Source organism: Vulpes lagopus, chromosome 17, assembly GCF_018345385.1.
Source record: "Vulpes lagopus strain Blue_001 chromosome 17, ASM1834538v1, whole genome shotgun sequence".
Lineage (NCBI taxonomy): Eukaryota > Metazoa > Chordata > Mammalia > Carnivora > Canidae > Vulpes > Vulpes lagopus.
Genome location: NC_054840.1, coordinates 38208822 through 38225048, shown reverse-complemented (window position 1 = coordinate 38225048; position 16227 = coordinate 38208822). Strand labels below are relative to the sequence as shown.

General features: G+C 43.6%; 1 protein-coding gene across 3 annotated transcripts in view; it reads left to right on the top strand.

Annotated features, from left to right (window-relative positions):
- Nucleotides 1-16227, top strand: part of SEMA5A (semaphorin 5A) — a 488460-nt gene that overhangs the window by 309021 nt on the left and 163212 nt on the right. For all 3 annotated transcript variants that reach the window (XM_041731983.1, XM_041731984.1, XM_041731985.1), the window contains 2 exons: nt 7127-7225; nt 9215-9428. In XM_041731983.1, the coding sequence (XP_041587917.1) occupies nt 7127-7225; nt 9215-9428 (313 nt within the window). The remainder of the gene's footprint in view (nt 1-7126; nt 7226-9214; nt 9429-16227) is intronic.

Here is a 16227-nt window from a genome sequence, read left to right as displayed (position 1 = left end):
GTCAGGCCAGACACCACCTGCCCAAGGGCCAGCCCCTGAATTCACAATTCAGACAACCCAAATTTCTCTGACAGTTCAAGAGTACAAATCCGAAAACATTTTCACAGAGTCAGCTTACCTAGAAGCAATCCTCTTATCCGCGGTGTTGCCTCTTGAAGTTTCCATTATCCATGGTCAACCGCAAGTCCATGGTCCAAAGGCAGATGATCCTCTCTGTTTGATGTCACGTCAGAAGGTCAGTAGTACTGTAACACTACGTGACGATGTCTGCATCATTCACCTCGCATCCCTCATCACGTAGGCATCTTATCTCACATCACTCACAGAAGGGTGAATACAGTACATAAGACGTCTGGAGGGAGGGAGAGACCACATTCACAAAACATTCACAAAAAAAAAAAAAAAAAAAAAAACATTCACTACAGTGCATTAACTGTTCTCTCATTATTTGCTGTTGTCACCTCTCCCTGTGCCTAATTTACAAAATCCACTTGATCATAGGTATGTCTGTCGAGGAAAAATCATAGTACATAGAGGACTTGGTACTGCCCGTGGTTTCAGACATCCCCCAGAGGTCTGTAAGGCATACTCGTGGATCAAGAGGGACAGCTCTAACATCTGTTTGGGGGAGCCTAATTCAGGCTTTCCATAGGAGCTGTGAGCTTAGAAATAAGAATTCAGCTTCTTCATATTTTTTGTTTGTGCAGTTGTATTATGACAACTGCACCAGAATTACAAAGTTTCCCTTCTCCCCAAAATCAAAAGAATAATGCAAAGTGTGACATCTCAGAAATGAGAAAAATGCCAACCATGTTGACTGATCTCATTTTTCCCTCCAGCCTGAGAACAGTGGCTTCGCTGCTCCGTATACTGCAGCGCATGCAGAGCGGGGGTGCCGGGCGCGGGCGCGGGGGCGCTGCTTGCTGGGCCACTTGCCGCTGTGATGGGGACATTCCTCAGCTGGCTTCCGAGCAGGGCAGGAGGGAGATGACACTTTTCCTTTTGTTTCCCTGCTATTGCTCAGACCCACACGGGCACCATGTCACGTGTTGTCCATTAAACTGACAGTTCAGGGAACCAGGTCAAGAAAATGTCACCAGATCTTTGATTTGGGCCCATTTAGAAGACAAAGGAGGTACTCGGGCTGCCAATTCTTTGTGAGGTTTGAGTTCAATCGTATTTATAAAATTTTCAGCTCATTTGGAGAAAGCAGGTGACTTTACCCACAATGACTCAAACATTTCATGCATTAAAGGGGGGAGGAAACATCGTATTATGTATTTTAAAACTTTTTATTATAAAATGGGTCATATTTAATTCTTTTTGGAGCACCATTACAGAAATGGGCTTAAGAATTATGTAAATGTAAAAAAAAAGAATTATGTAAATGTGTTTTAAACAAATAGTATTTGAATCATAAACGGGCAATTCTCCCTTGCTCTGACAAGAGTTGCATGTCTGGGGTCAGTGTATCCTCCGTGCCCTTTGGGAAAGGCACTGCTGTCCCCAGGGCAGAGGGCCTGGTTGGCCTCAGGCACCTGTTGCAGCGTATGCTTCTCAGACTTTTCTTGCTCGTGATCTCATTTCAGTACTTTTAACACCAAGTTCCTAGAATTAGTTTGCTATGTAGTGGGAGAGTTTTGATGGACATCCAGGACTCTGTAGATTGTCCTTCCTGCTGTTCTGGGGTCCCACTAGCCATGTCATCCCCCTGTGCAAGGAGATTGGCCAACTCCAGATGGTGGGGAGAAGCCAACTGGACACCATCCTGCCTGGGAACCTGGTGGCATGTGGGGGGAGGGAGGGATCTTGGACATCTTCTCCCAAAGTGCCATTATTTGGAATTCTTGAGTTAATGCATGCAGCACACTATAGACCTGAATTTATATAATTGCTGCAAAAATTGAAGACTTTTTAGGTTAGAAACACAACCTGTGTAGGTTCTGTGCAGGAAGTTTTAGTCTTGTTTTGTTTAATTGAGGTGTCCCCAGCAAGTTTTCCATGGAATTCAGTTGAAAATAGTCACATTGTGTAAATATACGCATAATAAATACACTTTAATTTATCCATGCACTGTATTACGTAGCATACAGTAGATATATTAACATATATTCACATACATCTGTGTGTATTTATGTCTACATATTTATAGATATGACATCTACATATTTACATATAAATATGACTATAATAGCATGTCTATATATTTATTTAAACTTATATAATCTGGGGGTGCCCGTGTGGGCTCATTTGGTTGGGTGTCTGATTCTTGATTTTGGTTCAGGTCATGATCTGGGTGTTGTGGGAGCTCAGCATGGAGTCAGCTTGAGATTCTCTCTCTCCCTCTGCTTCTACTCTTCTCCTTGCTCATGCTTATTGCACTCTCTCTCAAAGTAAATAAATAAAACCTTTAAAAAGAAAAGAAAAAAAAACCTTTTGAAACGTATGCACATGCCTACCTATGTAATACATGTGTCTCTTACACACATACAGGATTTACACATATGTCTCATTTGTATATATGCCGTATATATAAATATATATACATCTGATTGGGTGATACAGTTCCTCAAGATTCACCTGGTAATTGTGACTTTCAGTAAGTATACAGTCAACATAAGAAGCATGTGCAGTTACAATAAATTGCTCTTCGGTGCTCTGGATGCTCGGAAAGGTGATGCATCGCTTAGGGAGACATGCTGCTTTCACTGGGAGCACTGTGATTAGCATAAACGCTGCCAGGCTCCCAGCCCACATCCCCCACTCCTAACAAAGATGGGCTGGCGTTGCTGAGACATCTACCCTGTTTACAGATCATCCGCCTACACAGTGACAATCTTTCTTCAAGCAGAACATACCTGTTTGGAAAGGGGGGAAATGATGAAATACTATAAGGGAAAAACCAGTTAACTCATTCAAAACAAAGGTCCTTAAGACATGTGTTTTCTGTCCTGGGGTCAAGGCCATATGTCCTTGAGACCACGTGGACCTTGGCCTGCCTCTGCCTCAAAGCTGGTTTAGTGAGTCAGCAACTATGCACCCCAGCTATCAATTCAAATAAGAATTGGTTTGAAGCCAAGGACAGGTTGACCCGCCTGTGGGATCACAGGCGCACATGGGTCGTTTCTGTGTTCAAGTGGGATTATCAAAAGGTAGATAGATGACTCTCATTATCAACAACAGAAGCCGTGTGGTGGGGGCTGCTCGCGGCCTTGGAAATGAGCACTATGACTTCTTGGAAAACCAGAATTCATTAAATTCCTTTAAACTATTTTCAAGATACAGAAATGGGATAAAAGAGAAAAAATTCTTAGATGAGAAAGAGAAATTCAAAGATATTTAGGTAAGTTGATTTTTAAGACAAACCTATGACAGAATTTCCTAAAGGGACTTCTCTGTCATGCCTGTACTTCTAGAACTTTAGATAACCTGTAAAACAGCCACATTTGTAGCCATGACCAACAACGCGATCCACCAGGAGATTTTCCGCAGGAGAATTTGGGTCTTAGATTTTCAGCAGGAGACTGATTATTACAGAGCTGGGGCTTCATTCCTTTCATTCTTAATTTTGACTCTCTGATTTCCTAAATTTATCTGGTGGTTGAAAGCCAAATACCTCTACTTTCTTCCATTCCTATGTGGTCTGCATCTGTTTTGTCTGCACTTACCCCAATTGTTCTTTAAAAACATGATTTTAGATGCACTTATTTGTTTAGGATTCACATCCTGCCTGCTTCTAGAATCAGTGGAAGCAGTCTGTGAATTAAACATGAGGGGACTTTTAAGGGAGTGAGAACAGGGAAAGCTCTGAGATGAGTTGAGCCAGACTTTGGGCAGATGACTTCAGCTCTTGACAGTTAAGAAGCTCTTGACACAGAAGCGCACCTGCCTCCAAAGTTCCTCTTACAGAACACGAGGAGCGAGCATACCGTCCTAGCCTCCTTGGTCATAATGCTGACCTCTTCTTCCCCTCCTCCCCTCCTCTCCTCCTCCTCCAGTGCACCCTGGTTGGCATACTGGACTCATCTAGAACATTACACTGGTCAGGTCCCATATATCTCAAGCAACTCGGGACCACAGGGCTGGGTCTGTCCTGTATCCTTGAGGGAAGGACTGCACAGAGCTCCATGTCTGATCGTCCTGGTCCCTGGCCTGTTCCTCCATACCCCCGCTCTGCAGACTCACTGAGCTGGGAGGTGATCCATGGTGCATGGGCACGTGACCCTTCTCAGACAGTAGAGCTGCCAAGGTGTTCTCACATGGTCCTAGTTACTCGAACAGGCTTGTTAACAATTGAAATAATACTGTGCCCGCCCTTATTTACTTTTTTCCAAGATTAAAAAAAAAATTACAAGTTGGATTTATCCTGCCTCCCTGGAACACTTCTGCATCCTGGTCATCACCCTCCCTAACCATCCTTCCATGGGCCTTCACGGGTGTTAATGACCTCTGGTCCTATTTTCGCTTTGTCTTTCTTTTGGGAGATAAACATTGTGTTGTCCTGTTCTCTGTCCTTCCCAGAACTGACAAGAGGCACTTGCTTTCTCTCCCCCAGGTCTATAGACAGCATCTTTCACTTGGGACCTTGGAATAACTTACCCCGGACTGTGTTCATGGATATGTGTTAGTCTCTTGATTTAAAATGACAACAAAAGGGGCACCTTAGGGGAGCAGGGCTCAGTCAGTGAAGTGTACGCCTTCAGCTCAGGTCATGATCTTGGGGTCCTGGGATTGAGCCCTGCATCGGGCTCCCTGCTCAGTGGGGAGTCTGGTTCTCCCTTTCCCTCGTCTCTCCCCCTGCTTGGACTCGCTCTCTCTCACTCTCTCTTTCGAATAAAGCAATAAATAAAATCTTTACAAGCAAAAGAAAAAAAATAAAATGACACCTTAAAGGTTCTTGTACATCTTCACTCCTCCTGGAAAGAGTTCTAAAAGCACAACAGAAAACAAGCCAAATCCCTACCTCTCTCCACTGTTGGGAACTTCCTGTCTCCTAGGCATGGCAGTGTCATTTCTGTGTCTGTTTTATGTGCTGAGGCACCAAGCCCTCTCTGCCCTGTGTGCTCCAAGGTGCCTTTTTGGAGTCTCGCTCAGACCTTGCTTAGGCTGCGGGTTTCCATCCTCGCCTTTATCCTGTCTTTGCAGACCCCGGTGCCCCCGTGCTCCCTGACTTGGCTGGGCCGCCGCGCCCCTCCTCCGTAACCTCCCTGTGCTCCCTCAGCCTGGGAAGGGATGACCATGTGGCTCTTTGAAGCCATATTTTGTTCTTTCTCTTTTGTACTCTCTGCCCTTTCTCCAGTCACAAAAACAAAATAGAACAGAAAACAAGCCTCCTCTCCATTGCTCAGCTACCCAACGCACCACCCACTGTTTACATTCATTTGTTAATTCTTCAGATATCAAACTTAGAGCTTTCATTCCTTTTTGTTATTGTTATTTTTCTCAACGTGTGTTCAGATTAGTCGCCAGTGATCATTTCTTACTCTTCTTGCTAAGTTATGGTATTGGGAGAAGTATCTACCCTTGACATTTTACTTCATATTTAGAAAGCAGATCCCCAGACTTAGCTCTTTTCATCATCCTTAGGGCCAGGACACCAGCAGGCTGAGTTATGGCAAATCAACACTGCTTGGAGATGGGGGTTCCGCTCAGATTGAAGAGAGCACTGCCAGGCCATCCAATCCAGAGCTTCTTATGCAGGGCAGTGTGCGATTCAAATCCTCATGGATCACACATCTGCTCTGGCCCCTTTCTTGGTTCCTTACCGCATCCTGGTGGCTCACTGCACTCTGGTCGTGCCCTTCCACACCTCCCACCCAGTCCAGGCACTAAGGGACAAGGGCCCCAGTTGGGGAAGTGGCTTCCTTGCCCGTCTCCCAAACTGTAATCTCCCTGTCACAAGATTAGCTTCTACATGGAGTGCTCCTTCAATATTGGATCAGGTCAGACTTCATGCAATGAAAACAGAAAATGAGTCCTTTTGCTTTCGGAGTAAAATTCAAATTCACTAGGCACCAGCTGGCCCTTTCTGACTCCATGGTGTATGTGTTACCTCTTCCATACCCAATGAAAGCACCATATTTTCATGAGGCACGGTGCCTCAGCATGGTCCATCCCACCCCGCACCCCGAATGTCTTTCCATTTTAGGCCACTAAAATCCTATGTGTGTCAGGTGGCATTTCCTCCAGGAAGCCTCATTAAATTCTGTCCTTCCTTTGAAACTTACATTAGATGTCACCTCCTCTGGGAAGGCTTCCTGCATCTCTCCCCTTCCCCTTCCCTCTGGAGGTACCGACATTCTGTTCTCTGCACAACTCTAATAGTTGTTATGGCCCTGTATTTTCATTTCCTGCTAAGTGCCTGGATTGTGACCTCTAGCACAATGTCTGCCAAAGAATATCTAATCAGTAAATGCTGGCTGAGGCCCATGCGCTACGATGACAGTACCCCATATTTTCTATGCATACTTTGCAAGCACAAAACATTCAACTCTGGGTCATCATTCAGCATGGGGTTTTATCCCACATGTTCTGGACATCCTTTCCTTATTAGTTACATTTTTACTTCTCCATCAAGACTCAGAAATGTTCATAGATTCTTACTGTGTATGGAACAGCCGTTGAAAATTTTCTGAAAACTTGTTCCAATTTGTTTACAGAGCTTCACATGTGACCCTTGCCTTTGCAGAAGCATTCGTAACATTTTTTTTCAAAGTTCCAGAGAAGATTTCTAAGACATCTTTTCATGAGTGGCATCCAACAGTTTCCTTTTATTTATTCTCCTAACACATATCAAAGGAGATTTCCAGTTTGCACTGTTAACAGGTACAATTCAAAATGAAACCACATTCATCACAAAAAGATACATGCTTTGAGATTTTAAGTGAATGTATATATTTATCTTCATTAATATCTTCTGTTGGACAGGTGTACAGATGGAGAAGGTCAGATTATTTAACAGTTGTATTGTTTCTTGGGGGGGGGGTCAATATCTAAGACGTTTTTTTTTTTTTTCCTTTAGTGGTCAATTACCATATAATTTGTTAACCAGTCAAAATCTATTCAGTTTCACCATTTCTTCTGAGCTCAGGCCTTGTTAACATGTTTCATGTGGACTTTTTTTCAGGAGGAATGTCAGAACTACATCCGGGTGCTTTTGGTGAGTGGTGACCGGTTATTTACCTGTGGGACCAATGCTTTCACACCTGTCTGCACCAACCGCACGGTAGGTCTTCATCTTGAGCCCTGACACAATCTAATACCAGGAAAATCCAAACATTCTGTCAAATCTGTAGTTTTACATGTATTTCTTTTCTCTAAGGACTTGTTTTTTAAACCAAAGAAAAAGTCTTTTTTCAAATTGAATAAATATTTGATGTATTGATTTATTACTAATCATACTGCCTATGATATAAAGAGCTGGAAGTAGCTATAGCTTGTTTAATTAAATCCAAATATGTTTCTCAACTGTTTCTACCAGCTTTTCCCCACCAGTGATCCCAAGCACTAATCCTCAACATACTCTTCATTTGTTCTGGTTTATTATAGAGATACTGACAAGTATTAAAATGGCCTTAAAATCATAATCCAGGGGCACCTGGGTGGCTCAGTCAAGTTAAGCATCTGCCTTCAGCCCAGGTCATGATCCCAGGGTCCTGAGTTTGAACCCCATGTCGGGCTCCCTGCTCAACGGGAAACCTGCTTCACTCTCTGCTCCTTACCCCACTTGTGCTCTCTCTCTCTCTCTTGCTCTTTCTCTCTCTTTCCAATAAATGCAAAAAATCTGTAAAAAAAATTATAATCAAAATGAAGAAAATATAATTTATAAATTGGGTAAGAACAATGTCAAAAAATTGAAGCTAGTCAACAAATGAAGCCCTGGGCAAAGTAAAGTTCCATCCTGACCTCTTTTTTTTTTTTTCCTTTTTAACCCATCCTTATTGGCAGAGGGCTTTCCAGCGCCTGCCTCTCACACCTGTAGATCTGCAGGGTTGCCACAGCACACATGCAGTCTTCCTAATTTGAGATATTAGTGTGATGTTCTGCAGGGAAGATAATAAAGAAATATTTTATGTTGATTTCTTGGTTGCAAAACTCTCAGAGCCTGAATTTATCATCTGCAATATTTTCAAAATAACATTTGGTTATTGGAAATATAAGGGAGATGAGGAGGAGGATAAGGGAGATGAGGAGGAGGATAAGTGTTTTAGAGAGAGGCCTTTGTCTCATGCCCTGTTCTCAACACTTTGCACCTACTCAGGTGGTGGTTATCTATAGCAAGTGGTGCTGAGTTTTTTGGTCCCTGTGTGTTAAGAGTTTAAGGTGTAAGGATTTTAGTAACTTCCCTGGAGCTAACCCTCTGACAGCAGAGCAAACAGAGTGTCTAGATCCCCTGTCTAGTCCTTCTGCTCTGTTACGACCTAGATCAGGATGAAGAAACTGGTGGAACTTTTCTCATTCAGTGATTGGTTGGGAATCTAGCCACCAGATGCCTGGGTTCATACTAGATGCCTCACTTGTCTGTCTAAAAACTGATGATATAAAGTCTTGGAAATTTGGGTTGCACAGTACAAAATAGCATGTATCCTTATCTGTGAGCACAGTTTTGGGCTATTTGTAACATCTTAATTCCCTTGTAGTGATAAAATTGTACATAGTCTTTATTGTGATTTGCATTTCTGTAAATATTGAAGTTTTCTTTATTAAAGTGAAGGGATCTGCAGTGCCCATGCATCATAAATAGGCCCCATGTACCACCTGGGTGGCTCAGTGGTTGAGTGACTGCCTTTGGCTCAGGACATGGTCCTGGAGACCCAGGGTTGAATCCTGTGTCGGGCTCTCTGCATGGAGCCTGCTTCTCCCTCTGCCTGTGTCTCTGCCTCTCTCTTTCTCTCTGTGTCTCTCATGAACAAATAAATAAAATCTTAAAAAAAAAAAGGACCCATGTACAATAATCTTACTTCGCATTTTGTGAGAGTTTAATGGTTTGAGGTCCAGCAAGCATGAAGGGACAATGAGGGAGGTGGGTTCTCTGTCCATGTCCACCAAAGAGTGTTTTCATCAAAGTCAGAGTGCACACATCTGTCTTGTCTTATCCTGAGCCAGAAAGTTTATCACTTATGTATCCTTTGCAGTTTGGGCAGACGTAATCCGTTAATGCTCTTAAAGGGCTTTCAGGGGGATAATCAGTTTCCTCTCTGGTTCTCACCCACAGTTGAGTAACCTGACCGAGATCCATGATCAGATCAGTGGCATGGCCCGCTGTCCCTACAGTCCCCAGCACAATTCCACGGCTCTTCTCACAGCCGGCGGGGAACTGTATGCTGCCACAGCCATGGATTTTCCGGGACGGGATCCTGCCATTTACCGGAGTCTGGGCGTCTTACCTCCTCTCCGCACGGCCCAGTACAACTCCAAGTGGCTCAATGGTAAGTCTTATGGTCACTTCCCATGGTCCACCCTGTTTGTCTGTCATGCCTGGTTACTTGGTAACCAGCAAACTGTCACAACTCAATTTCTTTGTTTTCTAAAGAAATCAAAATGTCACTTGTTTCGTACATCCGTGTGGAAGGCATTGTATGGGGCTCTTTAGGAGTAGAAGGGATCAGATACTGTCAACACTGTGAACCACAAGTAACAGGGCTAACGTTGATAGGACCATTCGTCGAACTTATGATGTCTCAAACAATGCTATTCTTTGACGTTCAAGAAATTTGATATTGTATCAAAGATATCTGTTGATTCATGTATGTTCTTTCTTAACTTCTCATTGTATATCTAAAAACAGGAAATTCCTGGAATTTCATGAATTTTTCGGACACTGGGTAAAAGGTAGCTCCAAAGAGCTTGATCGATTTAAAAAAGTATCAAGTCACATAATTAGAACACCGGGGGAGGCATCTTCAGAGTTACTTGGTTCGATGGCACCAGAGTCCATAAGCTCTGTCCCTGGTCTCTCTGCTACCTACACTGTGCCATCCACAGTCCTCAAGCTGGCTCTGCTGGGGATGCAGGAACAGTGATGTAGTTCCTGGCCCTGCATCCAGGTGTGACAATATCCAGAAGAAGAAAAGGATATTCCTCGTATTTTTTGGCATTTGTGGTGTTTTTTGTTTGTTTGTTTGTTTTGTTTTGTTTTGTTTTTAAAGAGACCAGAAACCCCCAGAAGACTTCTTTTCAATCTTGGACTAGAAATTGGTCATGTGCTCACTAAGCAGTCCTGAGTGTGGAGTTCCAGCAGAAACTGAGCTTCTGTATACGTAGGTGTTCATGTGTGAATGTGCCTGTACACACAGTGTTTTAGATACACACACCGCAGGACATACCTTTATTCAATAGTCTGCATGAAGATGAAATCTTGAAATTGCCCTTATAATATTGATTATTTTGAACTTTCAAATTCTACAAAGGTTTACTGACCTTTTGTCAAGTGCAAGCTAACTATATAGACCAGAATTTCTCAACCTCAGCACTGAGAAAAAGATAATACTTTGATATGTGTGTGGTGTGGGGCTGTCCTGGTTATCATAGGATGGATAGCAGTATCTCTAGCCTCTACTCGCTAGATGCAATAGCACCCCTTTACCAGTTGTGATAGTAAAACAGTTTCCAGAAGTTTCCAAGTGTCTCCTGGGGGAGAAAAATGCCTCTGGCTGAGAACTACTGACTTTGGCTCATTATTTATGCATATTTATTTGTATGTGTATATAAACATGACACAAGCATTTTTCCAGATAATATAGTTCAACTAGCCACCAGGTTGCCTTTAAAAGACTCCCTCTAGAAAAGAGAATCTCCTCATCAACTTTCTCCAGTAATTTAAATGATTCTGTAGCTTCCAAAGGGCACCATGAATTGTTTTCCTAAACTGCAGCTGTAACTAGATTTTCTTCATTAACATTATTTCCACTGAACTGGTTTTAGACCCCTTTGGGCCCTGGAGCATTCCTTTGTTTACTTAAAGTTCTTCTTTCTGTTCATTTGTTGATTTTTACTGACCAAGCAAAGTTTCTAGTTAAAAATCAGAATCACCTGCCCCCCCAACCAAAGGCAGTGTAATTAGAGTTTGTCCAAAGCAAAGTAAAAAGTCATTAGGAATACCATTTCTCTCTCTCTCTCTCTCTCTCTCTCTCTCTCTTTTTCCCAAAAGTGACCCATTGAAGAATATCCTGGAAAAATAATTCAGGTCATAGCATGAGTTGTAAATGTGAACTGTTTCTTTGCATGTGACTCCAATACCCACTGGCTGATCAGATGGTCTGATTCCATTAACCTCTGGGTGGAACCCTTTCTGTCTGAGAGCCAAGTGATGTGAGAAGGGCGATGGGAGAGCTAACTGTGCTTGTTAGCACAGTCACCGTAGGCGTGCTGTCAGTATTTGTCGAACATAATGAGTAATGTTTTAGGTTCCTAAAGTGCGCTGCTGTTTATATGTGATAGAATCCAACCACTGAAAAATTGAAGATAAGTCCAAGGTAAACATGGTAAAGCCACCCTCGACCCACCTTGTCATCCTAATTCCCATGGCACCAGATGGTGCTGCTGCCTTCACCTGCCCACCAAGGAAGGCCCTCACTCCAAGGGCAGAGAGCAGAGATTTCTTGAGTGTTGAGTGTTTCTTCCGTCTCCTGGTCCTGTTGGAGCACTGCATTCTTCTACTGAGCCCCAAGATACTGTCTCTACTCCTGGCTGGCCCTGGTTTTCTGCTCTGATTGACCATCCAGGACAGATTCTGATCTCTGACTCCACTTAGTTCTGCTTCTGTCCCCAAGCTGAACCTGGAAGCAGGGGCCTCTATTCTTACTGACCTCACTGGAATCTGTCCTTTGCATCCCACCTGCTGTGTAACCAGATGCCCTGGTCTCAGTTCCCTGCTGTGTTCTGGAGAAATTTTCTTTCTTTACTTGAGATTGTTTGCGTATCTGTTATTCCTCCCCCCCCCCCCGCCCTTTTTTTTCCATAGCCTCAGATTTCTTCCTCTCTAGTGATGACTGCCATCTTTTTATAAAACTGTGCAGATGTCTTTCCCCTTAAAGGATACAAAAACAAATAAAGAAACCCAAACAAGCTGAAAACAAAGTTAGTTCTGCAGTATCCAAAAAGGGTCCTATTTCCTGTTGTGATTTTAGCGACCCATTCAATGAGGCTCTTATATTCTTCTCCAGAGTTCTCAGCTGATTGAGAATCAAGGCACGCAGGAAACAAATGCAGAGCAGAGGTTTGGATTTACTGTTGATAGAGCTGAGTGGGTGTTCTGGAAAACCTGGAGCTGGTGTGGTCAGCTACGAATATGCAGATGATGGCCTGCTGAATGAGGAGGCCCAAGCCAGCCTCATGACAGTCATCGGGAGCTCCCTCCGCATTAGAGAGCCCACTCTAGGAAAGCCCAAGCCTGCTGATGGGAAATATGGTTTCATGACACTCACTCATAGACATGAGCAAATAGGGTTCATTACTTACACATCTCAGGCTGTCGCTCAGCTAACAGCTGCTTGCATATGATGATAATCAGGACTCATTTCTTTGTTTTGGCCATTTTTTGGTTTTGCCAACAGTTTTGTTTGACAGAAGAGAATTGTCTTAGCAGGAGAGAGGTCTAGAATATAGGACCTTTTAACTATGGCATGCACAATTTTTGTGTCCAGATGTGGTACTTGTAATTAAGTTGCACCCAGGACAATTTGCCTTTACACAGAGGTGGCCCTTTTTATAATTCAGTTAGTTGCCTAATACAGGAAAAACACAGTGGTCTTTGAAGATTGTAGGAGAGGATGCTTCTTGTCTCTTTCAGCACTGGTCACCCCAGATATTCCTCAGCTTGTGGCAATATCACGCGGTCTTTGCTTCTGTGTTCACATGGCCTTCTCCTTGTGCGTCTCTATGTCCTCACTTGGCCATTTTCATGTAAGAGCACTGGTTATACTGGATTAGGGGCCCACCATCCTCTGGCATGAACTCCTCTTAATTCAATCTACCATGACCCCATTTCAAATAAGGGTTCATTTAGTGCTGGGGGTTAGGACTTCAGCATATCTTTTGGGGGGAGTGGTGGATATAATTCAACCTGTAATGGTGCACTGATCAGGGAATGCTCAGATGTTGCCATCTTATACTGCAGCGTCTTATTTCTGATGACAACTCTACTTCTCTCTCTGTGCTGTATACAAGTCAATCCTCTGTCCCACTCCTCAGCCTCCTTATCTCTGCTCTAGTATCTCATGCTTAGCAGGTTGTGCTGTCTCCTCTTTGCCGAAGGCATGGCTGGTTTTCCCCCCATTTCTTCCTTGCATTCTCCAGACCACTGGTATGGACAGTCTGTTCACTTAAACTGTGGCCCTGTCTGCTGTATATCCCTTGTCCGCCACGTGATCTGTGCGGGGAGGGGTGCTCGTCTCCTAGGCAGCATTCGGAAGTGCATTTCATCTCGCTCATTCTGTGTTGGAGATCTTCCCTCAAAGGTCTCTAGTGAAGGCTTGACAGAAATAAGCACACGGACACCCCAGTCTGAGAAGAGCATATAGACACAGAGTGCCTGGACTTCAGGACATGTGGACAGAGCACAGTAAGCCAGGGCCCTTTGACCATCCCATCATCCCAGGAACCTCAGTACTTTAGGGGTAATCTTCAGGAAAATGGTGGCATTGGCCTGCCCAGGCTCACATCTGGCCAGGACACAGGGAGCCCTGAGTGAGCACCTGCCAAGCCTCTCATGCCCCCAGGGACCCAGCATAAACACCTGCTCTAGTTCCAATAACCTACCTTGAGCAAGCTAAATCCCCTGGATCTAACAGCAGAGTTCCAGGCACAGTTTCTTATTACCACCACCTCTATGGTCTTATGGCAGTTAGGTGGGTACCCCAACAGCATCACTGTCTGTGTGCACCAAGACCCGGGTGCTGGCACGTGCCAGCAGCTGTCAGCAAGGGCTGACTGTGGACACCTTCATCGGGGTTGCTCTTTCCTCTTTCCTGGTCCATGTGGTCTGGCTCCGCCTGTTCTTTCTGCCCTAACTCCTACAACTTTGCTCGTGTGCACCGTTGGTGACCTTGTAGGGGAAGTGTGCAGGGGCATGCCTTCCTTACCACGTTTCTTTGTACACGCTATTTATGCTGTCCTCACTTCCCTTGATTTTTTGCCTTCTCCCAAATGCTGCTCTCCACCCCCCACCCCCCCCAGCTACAATTAGAGTTTCGGTTTCCTAGATCTCCTATCCCTTCTTTGCATTACACAGGACTGTGCTTGTCTCATGATCCTGGAGCTCTTGGCCATTCTTCTGCTTAAAATCTAGAGTCCCCATTCCACCTGCAGAGAAAGCTGAAGGCCTACCCACTGCCTCCTGTTACCTCTGTGTTTTCCCTTGCTCCTTCTGCTTTGGCCTCTTAAATGTTGCCCAGTGCTTCTGGCTCTTCACTGGCTCTTAGGGATCAGCAAAGGGCCAGAGAGTAAAAGCAGCGTAAGCTTTGCAATACATGTTGTTCTTCCCTTCTTGCAACACATGTTCTCGGTCCCTCCCTCATAGTGGCCATCACCAGCGCCCACCTGATCGCGGAGGCTGTGTGCTTGTAAAACTTTATATATATCTAGTGGGTAGGGTTGGCTGGCAGGCCATAGTTTGCTGGTCCCTGTTTTATCTGAAAAGCTCCTTCCCGCCAAAAACCACTTGGCCAACTGGTTTGGTTCCTTCCAGTCTTTGCTCAGATGGGGCTTCTCAATGGGACCCTGCCTTATGTGAAGTGACACCCTGTCCCATCTGAGCCTACTTTGTCCCTCTTACCACGCTCAGCTTTGATCCTAACTCCTATGCCCTTTGAATGCTGGCCTCCTTCCTCCCTGACCCACAGAATGGAGGCTCCCCAGTGGCTGGGCTAATGTATTTTGTTCAGTGATGTGTCCTGCATGCTTTCAACAGTGTTGGGTATATCATAAGCACCCAAAAATATTTTTTGACTAAATGAGTTATTACTTATTAGTTTGCTTCTTTGCTTCTTTCCTTGAGAGAAGGGATTATATGCGAGCCATCTTTGTGTGCTTAATATTTCACTAAGTGCCTGAAACACACTTGATGTTCCATCAATATTTTTTGAATGATTAGGAGATAAGTGCGTTTCATAAATAGTAGAAATATGAATGGTGTTGTTAAACAAAGGGAGTGTGTCATAGGAATTGTAACCTAGAATTAAAAAAATAGATATAGATTTATTACATTTGAAACTGATTCACATCAAAACATCTGAGAAAACTTCCTTTGTCCTCTCATTTGGGCACTCCTCAACCGTTACTCAGTTAGTTATCAAAGGCAATGCAATTGATTGGATAATGTTCTGGTGGAATTTGAAACACTGAGTCATGTGTTTGGTAGTGAATGTAAGTTTCAATATCAAATTTATGCCCTGTGCTGAAATTACTCTGAAAACAAACTTATGTGTTTAGAGAAATACCTTAAAACCACTTTAATGCATTAAAATACTAATCATTACTAACTCTTATTAAATGATTACTGTAAGGCAGGATAATAAATGTTTAATAGTCAATGCTTAAAATAGAGAAGCTGTGAAATTTGCTTTCAGAAACTTGCCAAGAAATTGTCGATCAAATTGGGGAAACAATAAACCCACAACAAAGGGGGAAATGACATTTCCAAAATAATATTGTGCAAATTGAGATTATGGGTTCTTAGGGAACTACATGTTCCCTACAGAGAAAAAAAAATCTCACTAGGAACTTGGAAAAACTAATTCATAAATGAGCCTTGATAAGTCAGCATGGATGTCTGCGTGGACATAATCTCGTTGACACTCGATGACCTGCTTGTTTTCCTTCTCTGGGAGGAAGTGTTTGCTTGTCCAACGAAGTTGTCCTGATGAAGTCCGCAGCTCCTTCTGTTTCTGCAGATTCCCACCATGACCTCATATGGAAGCAGAAAAACCTGATAGCACAGGGGTTTTCATCTTAACAAATTGTTTCATATGAGCTATTATGTTTCAGGCCAAGAGACTTCCTCTTGTAACAACCTCAACTTCTCCTGGTTGGAAACACTTTAATGATGTTCCCTATGCATTAAATGGACTCTTTGAGGTATTTAAAATATAATGATTAACCTCTTAATGATTAAAGATAATTTACTTGGAGAGAGAAAATTCTCTCTGTGCTTAACTCAAGGAGAAATGGTTGTCCTAACCGTGAAGACAGGTGCCTGGTGGAGGAGCGCAGCGCTTCTCCCTGAGAGCA